This window comes from Lutjanus erythropterus, chromosome 7 (genome assembly GCF_056507025.1).
Source record: "Lutjanus erythropterus isolate fLutEry1 chromosome 7, fLutEry1.hap2, whole genome shotgun sequence".
NCBI lineage: Eukaryota > Metazoa > Chordata > Actinopteri > Lutjaniformes > Lutjanidae > Lutjanus > Lutjanus erythropterus.
Window position 1 is genome coordinate 14,869,124 of NC_139323.1, and position 15,766 is coordinate 14,884,889.

At 39.3% G+C, this 15,766-nt stretch overlaps 1 protein-coding gene across 1 annotated transcript; it reads left to right on the top strand.

Annotated features, from left to right (window-relative positions):
• Positions 1-12,351: 12,351 nt before the first annotated feature.
• Positions 12,352-15,712, top strand: nr2c2ap (nuclear receptor 2C2-associated protein). The gene is made up of 5 exons (XM_084722875.1): positions 12,352-12,511; positions 12,682-12,772; positions 14,366-14,471; positions 14,638-14,705; positions 15,374-15,712. The coding sequence occupies exons 1-5, from the start codon at positions 12,363-12,365 to the stop codon at positions 15,494-15,496; spliced, it is 537 nt and encodes a 178-aa protein (XP_084579001.1). The 5' UTR covers positions 12,352-12,362; the 3' UTR covers positions 15,497-15,712.
• Positions 15,713-15,766: the final 54 nt, after the last annotated feature.

The following is a 15,766-nucleotide window of genomic DNA, read 5'->3' on the forward strand; positions in this document are numbered from 1 at the left end:
CCTACTTTATGTGTGAATAACAGCCTTGTGCTTGAAAAAACAATTTACCTCATGTGCCCTTACATTTTTTTTACTCCATACTGCCATGTAAAATAAATCGCAGTGTAATAATAAATAAAGGTAAATGTAGGTAGACCTTAATACTTCTACTATCGGTTGTGAACAGTGTAAGATTATATCTTTCATTCGGGGTTGGAAATTAGCACAGCCATCAGACAAATGCTGATAAAATATGATAATAATTCAGACACAAAATCATGATTTACTATTGAGTGGCTGGTGAATTTTAACATTTTTCTGTCAGTGGCTGGTAGATGCTCATATTTTAAAAACTTAATATCCACCCCTGCTTTCATTCCTTTTTGATTTACCATATCTGGTATGATTATTGCAAAAGCGTAGATGTTGAAAGTAGAGTTGCAGCAAACTGTCATTCTGAGCAGTATGATAATTGACAGCTTCCCTTAGCAGCACCAAACTACAGTAATACATAATGTTGGAACAACTGTGCTGCCTGTTGTAACCTCCCTGCACCCCTTCAAGTGGATCTATCCATTCATGTAATGTCAGGGGTCAAATGGAAAATTATCGAAAGAAATTAAGACAGAAAGAACGGATTCGAGTTGAAAATACAAATGAAATGGCTCAAAGAATGAAAATGCGAAAAGGTGGAGTGGATAAAGGTCAGAGAAAAAAAAGACCATGAAGACGCTGCTGCAAAATGTTTTAAATGAAAACATTTATTATTCAAAACTATCTTTATCGATGCCAGGGCCAAGCAAAATCCTGCTAGCTGCAGTGATAATATTAACAGCCTGCTGCTGATTTATCAGACATTTTTGGCAGAAAACAGCTCCCTGCTGCATCTGGAAACGAGTTGGCGAACACAGTAAGATTAAATTAAATCAACAGTAAAAGCAGTAAAACAAAACAAAGAGCTGAAAGACACTACACTGCTGTGTAGTGCTGAGAGGCACAGCAGAGTCGGGTGACAGATCCCTGAGTCCATAACCACAAGCTATACAACTCAAAGTACACAGTCATTTTTTTCACTGTTAATATAAAAATATTGATCACTGCAGCTTTCTATCTGCTCTATGGAGCTTTATGGGGGCAGCGGGGGGGTATTATTTTTGCATCTTGACAGTATAACAACCACAACAAACCAGCATTAGTTCTCCCTGTTATGAAGCGAATTACTGCTGTATATACTGCAGCTAAAGACACCCAGCCTTTTGCAGTAGTTGGCAACATTGTCTCTCTGTTTTTATCACTCACTCAGTTTTCATCTTTCTTCCTTTGACCTCTTCTTCAGACTATTCCATCCACAGTGTAATAAAACAGAAAATATTGGGTGAATAATTGAAAGAACGTGCGTCAGGTTGTTACTAATACTAAGACTAAGTGCATTATTGTGCTTTCTCATTAGTGGTCTTATTTTTCTGACAATCTGATTCAGCTTCTCATGGTTATAACACCAAATCATAATCATGCCAAACAACTGAGATGCAGCTGGTGAAAAAGGTTTAAGAAATCTACACTTGCACGTTTTCCGTTTTATCTGACACCAAGAATTTAGGAAATCAAATATCACTGTCAGCCCTGAATGAACCAGGCTGACATGGAAAAAAACAAAAACTGACAAGTGGTGTTGAGTGATCTCTGGCGATGTAGTGCTTCGCCTCTTCTTACCTTGAGAGAACAGGCAGGAGGGGGAGGGTCTGTGAAGTGCTGCTCTGATGCTTGGCTGCTCATGTTCACAAGGTGTGTTGCTGTGAATAAAGTGAGACAAAGAGATTAGGAGGATGGAAGGTGGGGTCATGCATCTGCCTGGGCTAGTCCGCTTGAATACAGAGCGTGAGGATTAGTTCTCCTCCTCGTCTAGACAGCTGGAGCTGAAGAGAGGTGAAAAGAAAGATGTGTAAGACTTCAAAGAACAAAGAATGAGTCTATCTAGCACCACTCATATAGTCTTAAAAGTCATCGATTTGTAATACCTTCTAAAAACAACAGAACGTCACAGCTTTTCTTATCCAGCTTCACTTCTGTTTTTGATCTTATTTTTCATGAGCTGAGGCAAACGGCCAGTCTAAAGTAGAAACAAGTGCGACGTATCATACTCTGAAAACCAAACCCACTGCTGTGGAAAACAAGCAGCACCATAATATGCAATCAGGGGCTTAAACACTAACAAAATGCCTGTAGCTAGCTGAAAACATCAGGTTTCAGCATATCAAGGAATTATTTTAGCACCTTATGATCATCAGAGAGGAAAAGTTACACTGAGAAACTCAATATTGCCTGTGTCCTTTCTCCTTACCTTGCTTTTCTTGGAGAAATGATCCAACTGAATGACCATAAGTGATATTTGATATTTACACTATTCATTTTATAAAATTTAGAAAATTGACTTAAGATCATCATTTCAAAAATTTAAAACCAGTGCCTCTTTCCAAAAATCATGACCCTGTTACTAAAGATAATCCACAGACCTTGTGAGCATTTTCATGTAGGAATTACTTTCTTTCTGCAGTAGAATCTAGCAGAGCTACTTTATTTTCTACAAGAAAAGATTTGAAGTCGTGATTTTTGGAAAGAGACACTGCATTTGAATTTTTCAAATGTATTTTTTTGCACTTTGAGCACCACAAGCTAAGTGCCATCTATCATCTCACACCCAAAAAATTATATAGACTGAATGAATGCTAGATGAATAAATAGCACTACAAGCAAAAGGAAAAATATTATTTTTGATTTGGGGATGAACTACCCCTTTAAACAGAAACCTGTGTATAAGTAGTTATTTATAAAACATTACTTTGATATGGAAATGATCTTATCTCTAAGCAGTCTAGACATGACTCAAGTGATTTTCCTGCTGGTTATGTAGACGTATTGCAGCCTGTGGTGAACTTTGCATCAGCTTTAGGAACAATGTGACAAGAATTTTCAATTAAAGATGTGAGTAATTAATTGTATCAGTGCCAAGATACATGTTTAGCTTTGTCTGTCAACCCAATATTTAATCCACAGAATAATAAATGTTGCCTGACTTCAATCTCCTCCGCCGCTGCCGGGACCTTGTCTTCCAAAGAGTTTGCTTTCCGCCTTTGGTCCATAGCAATTCCTGATGAAACTGTCATTTGCACTGCACTTTTCCAAGTGGAAATCACTGATTGTTAGACAGATGCCATCAATTCTAAATTAATTACAGGTGCTTAAATTACATATGGACTTGCTTAAGCACGTTTTTTTTGTGCTCAGTATTTATTCCATGAATCAAACCATCAGAAATTATATACATTTTTGTAAATGAGGCCCCGGGCATGTCATTGCTGAGTTGGCTTCAACTTCTACACTTTGTCTGGCTACATTAACAACTGTAACTTAGACGTACTGAGTGTCAGGGTCCCATTGGGTTCCCATTCCCCGTTCAGACACTTTGTCTTTTTAAGGGCTCAGTTTTACAATTTGGAAGCTTATAAAAACTTAGTTCTTGGTTCTTCAACCTGTTGGTCCACCACATAGCAGCTTTCAGACATTTTTTAAGTTGTTTGCTAACGGACCGAAAGTAACAAGAGGCCCCTTCACACAATACGAAGTCAATGAAGAGCGATGAATTGTTTCCCCCTCTGGTGTGGTGTGAATAATACATTATTTAATGTACTGACCTATGGCTATTTTACGTTGGGATCGGGATGCCAATTTTTTTCCCAGGGGGGCCCAGTCATGACCTGCCCTGCCCGACTGGCTTACCCTGATATTCTTACCTTAACCCTAACTAATCATTCTTACTCATCCAAAGACAATAAGCACTAGCCAATCAGAGGCACAGTAGGGCAAGTCATGACTTTGCCCTCCTGGAAAAGTTGGTATCTGAAAATTCCCACAGGTCAGATGATTTTTACAAGATAAACCTGCACATTACAGAGTGGCCTTTTATTGTGATCAGTCCAAGGCAGACTTGTGCAATAATCCTGCTGTTTAATCAGCATCTCTATATGTCACACCTGTCAGGTGGATGGATTATCTTGGCAAAGGAAAAGTGCTCACTGACATGGATTTTAAGAAATTTTATTAACAAAATTTGAGAGAAATTATCCTTTCATGTGCATAAAGGAAGTCTTGGATCTTTTACTTCAACTCATGAACAATTAGAGCAAAAACAAAAGCGTTGCACTTATATTTCTGTTGAGTGTAATTTCTCTTCTGTTGTTCTAGACTCAAGCTATAACCTGAACCTGAGCATACAAGTGAAATTCCCTCAACCATGAGATCCCCTGCTATTCCTCATGACAAATCCCCATGACCTCCCCATAAAATGATACACTCTAGCTTCTCTTTACTCTGCAGTCTCCGATGGGCGCCCCACAAGTGCTCCGGTCATTACTACAGGCTCATTTCCTTGCTCGGATATCAGAGGCCGGGCATGCGGTTGTGGTAGCATGGCTGCAGGCTGAGAGGGGTGAGCGAGGCATGTCCTGTGGGTCTCCAACCACATCATGAGCAAGCAGGGATTCTGACTGCTGGAGCATGAAGTGGAAGCAGCCACACTTCATAAATCCTGCTCATCGCGATGCTGCACATTGTCGGGGATGCAAAGCCCGAGGGAACAAAAGAATTGCAGATCTTACATGCTGTGTTCAGCTATACAGTAAAGTAGTAGGCATTCACCAGCATTACGGCCTACTGTTTTCAGGCAGGACAAGTATTATGTGGCTATATTTTGCCATTGTAAACAAGTTCTGAATAATTTAAACCAATATTTGAAACTCTTGTTCTATATTTGCTTGCCACCTTGTGTTGCTTGAGTCCACATATACAAATTTGCAGTATATTTTCTCTATAATTCTGCCAGCAAAGTGTGTCCAACCTCTTGGACACAACGCTCAGCAATCTCAGAGTCCCATTATCCTCCAGTCATCCATCAATCTTTCAGTAATTTAAAGCTGTGAAAGCATGCATGTCCACCTTTGCACTGCCTGGAAGAAAAACACAGAACCAAGAGGAAAGTGAACCCTCTGCGTGTTGACACAAACAGAGCCAAAGACGACGAATCAAATTTGACGCTCCCTCATTGTGAGTGAATGAATTACAAGTGATCGTGCTTTGTAATGAAGGCAGCGGAGCATATTGTGCAAATGCTCTGCTTTTTAATGATTTAATTAGAGAACCTCACTCAAAACTGGAGCAGAAAATTTCAACATGGAGATGAGCGAGGAGCTCTGCCAGAAAACGGCACTGCAACTCAAGATCCTGTGTTAATTGCTGCAGCAGCCGACAGATGTGACTCACGTTTCTGCCCATTTCCTGCTTTATTAAAATTAGTTGGACCCCGAAGAACGCCAACTGTTGTCTTCCTAAACTAAATGATTTACGACCACTAAGCGGCATCATGTCATTCTAATTTCCGACGTAGTCTACCCAATTTACAAAAGGGTGCTGTCTGTGGCTTCAGGCAGATGAGCATGTGTTAACTCATTAACTACAGCTATCATCAACTACTGATTTGTCCCAGAATGACAAATGTAAAAGGTACAAGTTCCAAAAACCAAACTTCAGAAGTTTCATGTCTATTTCTTCTGCCTTGATGAGGCCTGGGCAATTAGACAAAAGCAATATGTATCAGCAATAAACACTTAATTAATTAATAGCAATAAGAAAATTGTTTAATAAATTGTTCAATAGCAGGGTGCAACTATAACCATGGCCCTATGGGCTGTGGCCACAAAAAGCTACTCTGTGCCAACAAATATTCTACTGACTGACTTCTTCATCCAATCGCCCCAGAAAGTTTCAGCTTTCCAGGTGTACTTCTCCTTAATCAAACTAAACCACCAAAAAGTTCAGTCAACACAGTGTAGTCATGTAGTAGTTTGTCATGTGGACCAAAAGGGGACAGCTCGATGTGCTGTAGCGCTGCCCCAGCTCGAATGCTGTGCCCCTCCGCTGACAGCAGCATGAGCATTAATCACACAACTCATTAAGACAATCTGCACAAGTGCCCAGAGCTCATAAACTGTGGAATAGACCATAGTGACTGTTTTACCTCCTGAAGCATCTGCTTATTTACCTCTCAATACAGCCAACCAACCCCTACAACCAATTCAGATGACATGGGGCCGTGGCTGTTTGTGTCCATCATCCTTATTCATAGTCTAAGTTTACATTTCTTATCCAGAAGTCTGTTCCCTGAAAGACTACTGCTATGCCAATCAAGCCTCTTAAACAAAGAGTTCAGATTAAAGTGGGGTTAAATAAGGTCCCAGTGCAAGAAGCTGACCAATGTACTGCTATGGACAGGGTCGGCAGCAAGACATTTTTTAGCCACTCAAAAAGGGCCCACTTAAGAAAAAAAATTAGCATCAGTCTAAGTGTACGCTATATTTAGAATATTTCCACCACTTTACCTTGGCTTCAGACAGCCACCCTCTTCAAAGCCACCAAGCTCCTTTGGCAAAATACGTACTTTTACTTCGCAGAACACTGGAGTTGTTGTCATAGATGCATTATAAGGAACTAGATACACTAAGGGTGCAACAATCAGTCAACTAAATTGACAAAAATCAAGGACAATATTGGTCACTAATGAATTTAATTGTTGACAATTCATTGGTTACATCATCAGGTATATTTTTAATACTGTCAGTGTTTCCCCTATCCTAGTCCTCCGAGCCCAGCGCCCTGCATGTTTTAGATGTTTCTCTGCTCCAACACACCTATTTCAGATGATCAGCTCGTCATGAAGCCTCTGCCTGACAGCCTGAAGCCTGATAACAAGCTGATCATTTGAATCAGGTGTGTTGGAGCAGGGAAACATCTAAAACATGCAGGGCAGTGAGCTCTGAGGAACAGAACAGGGGAAACACTGACTGTGGAGCTGAACTAAATGTTGTTTTTCCAGACCTGATGGATGTAGCAAGTGAGCCAACTTCCAGTGCCTTTCAATCTCTGCTGAGAGGTGTACTTGCGCAATAGCAACCGAGAAGTGAAATGGCTAAATTTAGGAGTCATTTCATCCTCAACACAGCAAAGAAAACTTTTGAAGAGGAGGCACATTGGAAATGTGGACGATGCAGACTCAGACTTGCCTCTGTAGGATAGCTTGTTAGCTTGCTTGCGGTTAAAAGTCAAGACAACTCTGTCTGTACCTGTGCACAGGACTCCACAATCAAGAACAAAAATTATGGCTTGAATGTCAGTGTTTCCCATACATTCATTCATTTGTGGTAGCCCCACACAATTCAAACATAGGACGCCACAAACTGATTTCTTGTTTTCCTGAGCTGTGCTACTCTCTCTGTCGTGCCTAGAAGGGAACCCTTGACTTGCAAAACTCTCTTACAGTCCTTCGCAGGTTTAAACGACCACTAGTGGCCACTAGAAAAAATATGTCGGCAAGGCTGAGCAGCATCGCCCTGTCTAACTCATATAATACAACTATGGTTGCTGGTCTACCACTGCCTTGATCTGTTAGTCTATTTAGGATTAGGTAGTTAGGATTCATCACAGTGACACAATAACTCAAACTAACTAACTAATTGTTCGAAGCAGCCGTCAACCAGCAGCTTCTGTGTCCTGTAAGATAAAATTACTGCTTTTGCCAAAGGTTGAGAAGGTGAGAGCGATTTTTGGCTTACATAATGGCAGTTTTGCATAAAATAAGGCTGTCTGACAGCAAGGTTAAGTAGTAAAAATATTCTAAATATAGTGATACTAACTTTTCGTAGTTTCCTTTTTTATGGCTAAAGTATGTTTTGTTGCTGACCCTGTTCAATACAGTACATTGCTTAGCTTCCATGCTGGTATCCCTCTCCGCTTCTCCAAACTGTGGGTGTATGAGCACTATCTACTGTGCGTAATACACTGACCATAGATAAATACATCACTCAACCCTACTTCAAATAATCTGAACTATCGCTTTGATAGCTGTAAATCTTTATAGTTTACCTCAATTACTGCATCCTCCAGATGATACATTTCTTTGAATATCTCATAATAAAAGGAAATCTTCCTTTTCAATAACATTGGTGACCAAGGATATACTGACACTGTAAACAAGGGAATTACAGGAAAGAAATAGCATTGATATACTTCTTCTCCTTGCTTCATAAAGAACAAACTATTAGGCATATGAAGAAAAATGTAATATACCTGTCAAGACTGACCCTGAAGGCTAGAGAGCATTGCTGGAGGTGAACTGCAGATAGTGTAGTCTAAACACTCATCATTTCATCAGACTTTGTTGGGCTAAGAAAGCTCACACACATAAAAAGACAGCTCACACAATAGCACACTCCAAGGGACCAACTTGAATAGACAGATATTTCTGATGCCTCTCACTGTTCCATCACCCAGGCACAGTGGGCGTACTTTTCATTGAAACAATATTTAATGGTCACATTGAGGCTATGAAAAGCTTTTCTGCTCACATGGACAGCTTTATGTTGTCCCAAGGCTGCTTTAAAGGGAACATTGCATGCAATCTATTGCCATGATCACTCATAGGAAGGCTGTGAAAAAAGATTTCAAAAACAGAATAAAGTTTTGTTGATAATTAACAAATTTCTGTGATGTGATAGAAGCTCTTTGTAATAAGTCAGAGCGAGCAAACTGACACAAAAACTTTAAGTATCACTGGTTCAATGCAAACCATTTTTAAATTTCTGCCCAAGTTGACAGAAATGTCTAAAAAAAGCAATACCTCTCAGTGTGTTGATTGGTGAGGAGTCACACCTTTACATAGCCTGCAGGTTACATGCTCAAATTAAGTTACCATGGTGATATGTACTGTAAGAAAAGTGAGTCACTGCAGTGAGACCAAAAAGCCAGCTGGGGTGAAGCCTAAAGTTAATTTGCTAACCACTAATCCTGCCTCATGGGACATAACCCAGAAACAGAGGTGACAAAAAGTCAGAAAGCAACAGCAACCGTTGTGGTGAAAGAGTGACAAAGACGGCTGAGGGAACACGAGGATTTAAGTCATATCAGTGACAGAGGTGAAGATAATCCTCTAATAAGCTCAGAAAGGAAGAAAGGCCAGAAATGTTTCATTGTGACAAAGTTGACCGTGAGACGGTTGAATGGAGATGCAAACAAAAGCTGTTTTTCAAAACAGTGGTGACAACAATAAAGATTGTCCTTTTAGTCCACCTTGGCCCGAGTTAAAGCTCCAGTGTGTAAGATTTACTGAGAGAAACTGTCAGAAATGGAATATAATATTCATAACTACGCTTTATTAGTGTATGATCACCTGAAAATCAGAATAGTTGTATTTCGTTACCTTAGACTGACCGCTTTATATCCACAGAAAGGCGTGGGTCCTCTTCCATGGAAATTGACATGTTGTACCGCCTTGTTTCTACAGTAGCTCAGAACAGACAAACTAAAATATGGCCTTTCGCGTTTTGCGCATGTTTCACTGCAGCCATATGCTCCCCTACATGCTCAGAAGAGGGAAAGTGAGATGAGGTGTTTAAGTAACATGCCACTAAATTCTGCACACCGGTCCTTTAAAGTAATCTCCATTAAATTTAAGGCCAAGAGCCAGTTAGCTTAGCTTAGCTTAGCTTAGCTTAACGTAAAGACTGGAAATGGGGAAAGCGCTAACCTGGCTGTGTCTGAAGGTAAACAGAAAAACCTGCATATCAGCATCTCAAACCTTTTTTGATTTCACTGGGTGTTATGTGCCAGACTATCTCTTGGGTGGGTGCAGTAACCTCCTGGAATCAACCAGTTTTCATGGAACATGGAAGAGGAAACCGCTCCAGTCTAAGCACATAATTTTGAACCATTTTGAGCATTTCCACCAAAAATAAATTGGTTCAAGGTGTGGTAAGCATTTCTGGAGAAAGTTGATTGTCGAGTCTAATTCTCAGGAAGTCAAATACTGATGCTTTGGGTTGGATTTATTGATGAGTCTTACTGTTTTATTGGGTGGCTTGATGTAATGCAGAAGGAGAATCAGCAATGAACTGTCTGCCCCCTAGATTCATTTACCCCACCTTCCAGAACAGAGTTTGACGATATGTTAAAATTTTCCAACAAGCAACCATCAGCTTATCAAACGGTGAGTGCCGATATATTCATCAGGCCCCAACCTCCTCCCATCCTCTAAAGTTTCAGCTGGGAGATGTGTGTGAGCAGGAGCAGCAAGTTCCCTACATTACGTACACTGCATATGTTTATAATGTCCAAAGAAACTCAAAATGTCTAGATATTAAACATTCGTTGCCCTATTCCCCTTATTAAACAGAAAGGTACTGTACACCTTCTGATTCAACTTTCTCTCTTACTTTTCCCTTACTGTTGTTTTCCCATCAAAAACCAAACATCTTTTTAAGTCTTTCCACTGCTCGAGCAATCACCAACTCTGGATTTGTCGAAATAAATCCTTAATTCACTGTGTTATGTGTGAAAATAATACTCTCACTCCCCCTCCCAGCTCAGTCTCATTGTCCGGCTTAGTGAGTGTGTACAAAACCACTGGACAAGAGTGTGTCGCTGAGCAGCAGTTCTCACTCTGCACACCATCAAAGTTGCAAAATAAACCACAAACAACTGGCGATGGATTCCAATTTTCACTATATTTGTCCAACCACACAACCCTAGTTTGGAAACTGAAAGGTTTGCTCCCAGCTGCAACCAAAAAATATCAGTTTTTGTTTGGGAACCAAAGTGATTTCATTCTACAGGTTGTTGTGCAATGTGCGTGGCCCCCTGTTGATGACATATTTACAATGGTTCCGCTCAAACCTTGCAGAAATGCTGGTTGGTTCACTTGATAGGAAATGGAAATGGTTGAGCAAACACAGCTCATTTGGTGGGAAAAAAAGAACAAAAGAGCCCATGTGAATTCTTTGCATAATTGCACATATGGGCCCCGCTTGCAGCCCACCTTGGCATTATTAGCAGCCCACACTGACAAAACAAATATGGAACCTTTATGGAGCCGGCAGACAACCTTTTATGGTCCCCCATGCCAGTTCATCATTCACCCATGTGAGGCCCACATGGGTATGCTGGCCAGGTGGGGGTCCAAAATGGCTACAGGCCAGAATCTGAGCACCTGGCGAATTAATCGTTGAGCCAGCATTTCTGATTAACACCTCTACAAAAACACTGATGACATACATTACGGTCATTAACAGATATGGGACAGTACAAATATTACAGCAGCTTTAAATCACAATTTATACTCAATCTCAGATACTTGACAGCGGGCCGTAAAACCCTGCCGCATGAACCAACACTGTAATGTACGTGCAAGGCTCACAAAGTCAACGTGCATGTATGTGTGCGAGCATGGTGCTGATTGCGGAAGAGGGAATGGGGTGTGTGTCCAAACCCTACAATCCAGTCATTCTCCCTAGCCCCTTGCGCAATCTTCACGGAGGCTGGGTTTCATCAGGTTTTGTATTTCAGACCTATTGATTATCTGCAGTGAGGGGGCACTATGACAAAACCTCAGCAGGAGTTCTCCATCTGCAATAAGCCATGTGCCAAATAGAGGCACTCACACACACACGCGCACACACACACACACACACACACACACACACACGCACACACACACACGCACACTTGCACCATAGACTGTGATTTCCTCTGCTGCATTACTGCTTCCCTGGTTATGAGAGAGTTATATTTTCTCACTAATAAAGGCAGTAAAGCTCATGCTGGTATTAGTTCTTTTATGGGATTATCCAATCTGCTGTGAATCATCAAAAACACTCAGTTTTATTTTAACACACATTCAACATCTAAAGCTGTTTTGCTCTGTTATTCTGTTTCATTTGAAGGTTACAATCGGATAGATGATCGATTCACCTGTAGTGAGGCCCAGTGTCTGTAGTCCTCTCTTCCTAATCGATTCTTATCTCGCTGACCTTCCTGTAGTAGACACCACAAGAGAGACATGCGGGTAAGTGAATGGTTACAAACAAGAGTAAGAGCAGCACACAGAGCATCACTGGCCAGACTGTTGGAAAGAGTCGAGTTAAGTTTAATGCGTTATGCTCTCAATTATTAATTTTGAGCCGTAGGGACCTTAAATGAAGATGTAGACTTTACCTTCAGTTTGGGTAGCAGGACCTTCATTCAAAATCGTGACGGAACACGACTTCCATCTAGTGGCGGAAAGAGATACAGCCACGCCTGGACGTCACTGTCGTAAAACAGTAGCACGTTGCCGTATCAGGGAGGGAGTCCTCGATTTGTGGTACTCTCGCGAGACTTGCACGCATTGTTTCTTTACTGTCCACGTTACACTATGTAACTATGTTTAATAATGTGACCAAGTTTGCGTTTAAGATTAGGGAGGTTTAGAGGCAAAAATACTTGGTTAGGATTAGAGAAAGGTGATGATGGTTCGAGTTAATGATCAGTCTCACGAGATCTTTCGCGGGTCTGGGGTTCCTTTCTTGACGTCGAATCACTTGACGGCAGTTTGTTTGGTGTTTTTTAAATTCGGCATGGCGTCCTCGTTAATTTGCAGTGAAATCCAGAGCAGGTAAAGAAATGAACGAGATTTATTGACGAAGACTTAACTGTCATGTCTGAACGACGTTCTCATATTAGTACAATACGAAAGGACTCGTAAATGATACATGTCCTGCTCTCTGTTCTGCATGTTAACCTAGTGTAAACTAACAACTGGGGATTTTGTCACTTTGATTTCAGGGTGAGTTCAGTACTAAACAGAGATGTGAAGCAGTATGGAAAGAAGTACATGTTTGACTGCAATGAAGAGACATGCTGGAACTCAGACCAGGTAAAACTACAGCTGTGCCCAGCTGTGTTTTCACGGCAGCCACATGAAACAGTCGGGTAAAAACAGGTGTTACCAATGATACCAAATGAAGTCCTGTTACGTTTAATATAGCAGATCCTTTCCGGTGATGCACAGCAACTTGACTCTATTTAACCTGAATAGAGAGAGACCTTAATTAGTGTAATCAGAAACACCTGTGTACCCCACTATGCCATGTCAAAATGACTGCTGTTAAAAGGGTCTATTGTCATAGTATTGTGTTCTTGCAGTGAAAATAAAAGAAATAAACAAAGTTCATCATTCTATAGTTGGTAGTGATAGTAGAGAAAATGCAGTTTTATAGTGGCACTTTAATTCATACAGTCTGTGCTTAAATTTCACCAGTGCTAAATATTTTATCCAAAGATTTTATATATATATATATATATATATATATATATATATATATACAGTATATATATATATATATATATATATATATATATATATATATATATATGTATATGTATATGTATATATATATATATATATATATATATATATGTATATATGTATATATGTATATGTATATGTATATATGTATATATATATATATATATATATATATATATATATATATATATATATATGTATGTATATATGTTTTAAAATCAATAATGATAACTCATAATAACCTGCTTCTAATGGCTGATAATCTCACATTTTCATCCCTGTAGTTTACTCATAACTGAGATTAAGAAAGGCAAAGATGGGTTATTTAATATTTTATACCTATTTTAATAAAATACTTTAAAAAAAAAATAGGGCAGCAACTAATGATTATTTTCTCAATTAATAGTTGTTTGTTTAAAAATGTCACAAAATAACAGAAAATGTCAGTCGGTTTGTTTTACTAACAACCCAAAGATATTCGGCTTATTGTCTTAGAGAAATAATGAAACCAAATAATATTAACATTTAATAAACTGAAATGAGAGAATTTTGCTAATTTAATAATCAATTAATTATTGATTATTTGAAGTGTTGCAGCTCTACATCAAAAAAGTATCAAATACTCTGGCTTTTGTGGAGCATTTAGAGATTATAAATGCTTTGACTTCATTTGTCAAATCAGATATCGTTATAGCCAATATGTATTGGCTTTACTTTTATTAGCGGACTAACAAATAATATAAATTTCCCATTATCAGCCAATAATTGACTGTCCTTGATAATTATCATGCATCACTAAATTTGTTTTAATATATTGCAACTGTGAGCAGCTCCTCTTTGGTGTATTGCATTGTGGCAGACAAATTTATACCAACAGCTCACTCAAAAATGAAGCGTTATTAGTATGCATATCAACTGTTTTGAGTCATATATTTTGTCAGTTTTCTGGTGTGAGCACACTACACACACACACACACACACACACACACACACACACACACACACACACACACACACACACACACACACACACATACAACCCACTTAAAATTCCGGTGTGTGAAATGGCATTGTGATAAACAAATGTATTCTGACTTCTCACGGGTACCTAGGTGTTATGCTGTTCATGTCGTAGTGAATCATAATGAATGTCCTTGACAGGGTGACTGTCAGTGGGTGTCTTTGGAGTTCCCCCAGTCTGTCACGGTGTCAGAGTTAAAGATCCAGTTCCAGGGAGGCTTCTCTGCAAAAACATGCAGACTACAAGGTAAAACTCAGAGACTGCATTTTTCAACATTAAGCTTCAATGCAAACGGTTTCCTGATGTGATTATTCACCTCCTTCACATTTTAGTATCTCCTATTGCAGACAAGACATAAGATTTGACAAGATGAGATGAACCTTTTTTTTTTTTTAACTTGTGCTTTCTGCAGGTTGCCCAAAAGAGGGAGACTTTACAGTGATCAGCCACTTTTATCCAGAGGACAACAATTCTCTTCAGATATCCTTCAGTCTTCATATGCAGGATTTGATTAACAACAGGCTCAATCTAATGCATAAATGAGTCCAACACTGTAATGGCTTTTTTCAACATTCAACTACAAATGGGGTAGCAAAATTTCAAAACAAGCATTATATTTTCAATATCAGTATTTATCAAGGTAGATAAATGTATATTTTAACACTCTAACTGAATTCATGCATTAATCGTAGTTTGCAACCAATAATGTGACATAAAACTTCTGTCATAAAGGTTGAACACAACTAGTTATCAGACAGATATTGATGTTCCATCAAAATGTTTTTGGAGGTTTAATGATTTATTGATTAGTTGTCAGGTATTAAATTGCCAGCTATTTTGATAATCAATTGTTTTGAGTTTTTCAAAAAGAAACATGCAAATTCATTAACTTCAGCTTCTCAAATGTGAATATTTTCTTTAGTACTCTACATATTATGACCAATATATCATCAATAATGAAAATGGTTCTGAGTTGCAGCCCTTGATATAATATATATATGTAAGATCTACAGCAGCTGAAGCTGCACCTGTCACTCTAAGAACACAGTGCACTTCCTGTTACTGTTCATAATAAGTATCTGACAATATTTTCTTGGGCATGCTTTTCATCATTACCACACTTATCTTGTTCTTAACTCCACACCCACAGCTTTCCCATCCAGGAGGCCCCTGTGGTGGACAAAGTAAAAATAATGTTTGAGAATAGTGCTGACTTTTTTGGGAGAATTATTGTTTATTCCTTGGATGTCCTGGGGGAAAAAGCCTCATGACCACTTTTTTTTCATCCCTCTCATGAGAGAGGAAGTGACCCCTGAGTACAGAACAGGATGCAGGACGGTGTGGTGTGGTGGCACTTGGGAAACATGTCATCTGTACTCGCTGCCACCTCGTGAGCTGATGTGAATGTGGCCTTTTTTGGTATGGATGCTTTCTGGGATCTGTCAAGACATCTCAACCTTGATTACTCAAACACAGAAAGTCTGGGATGAAGTCTGAATCTGAGTTTTAATTGCAGATTTAATTGTTTTTTTGTAATAATA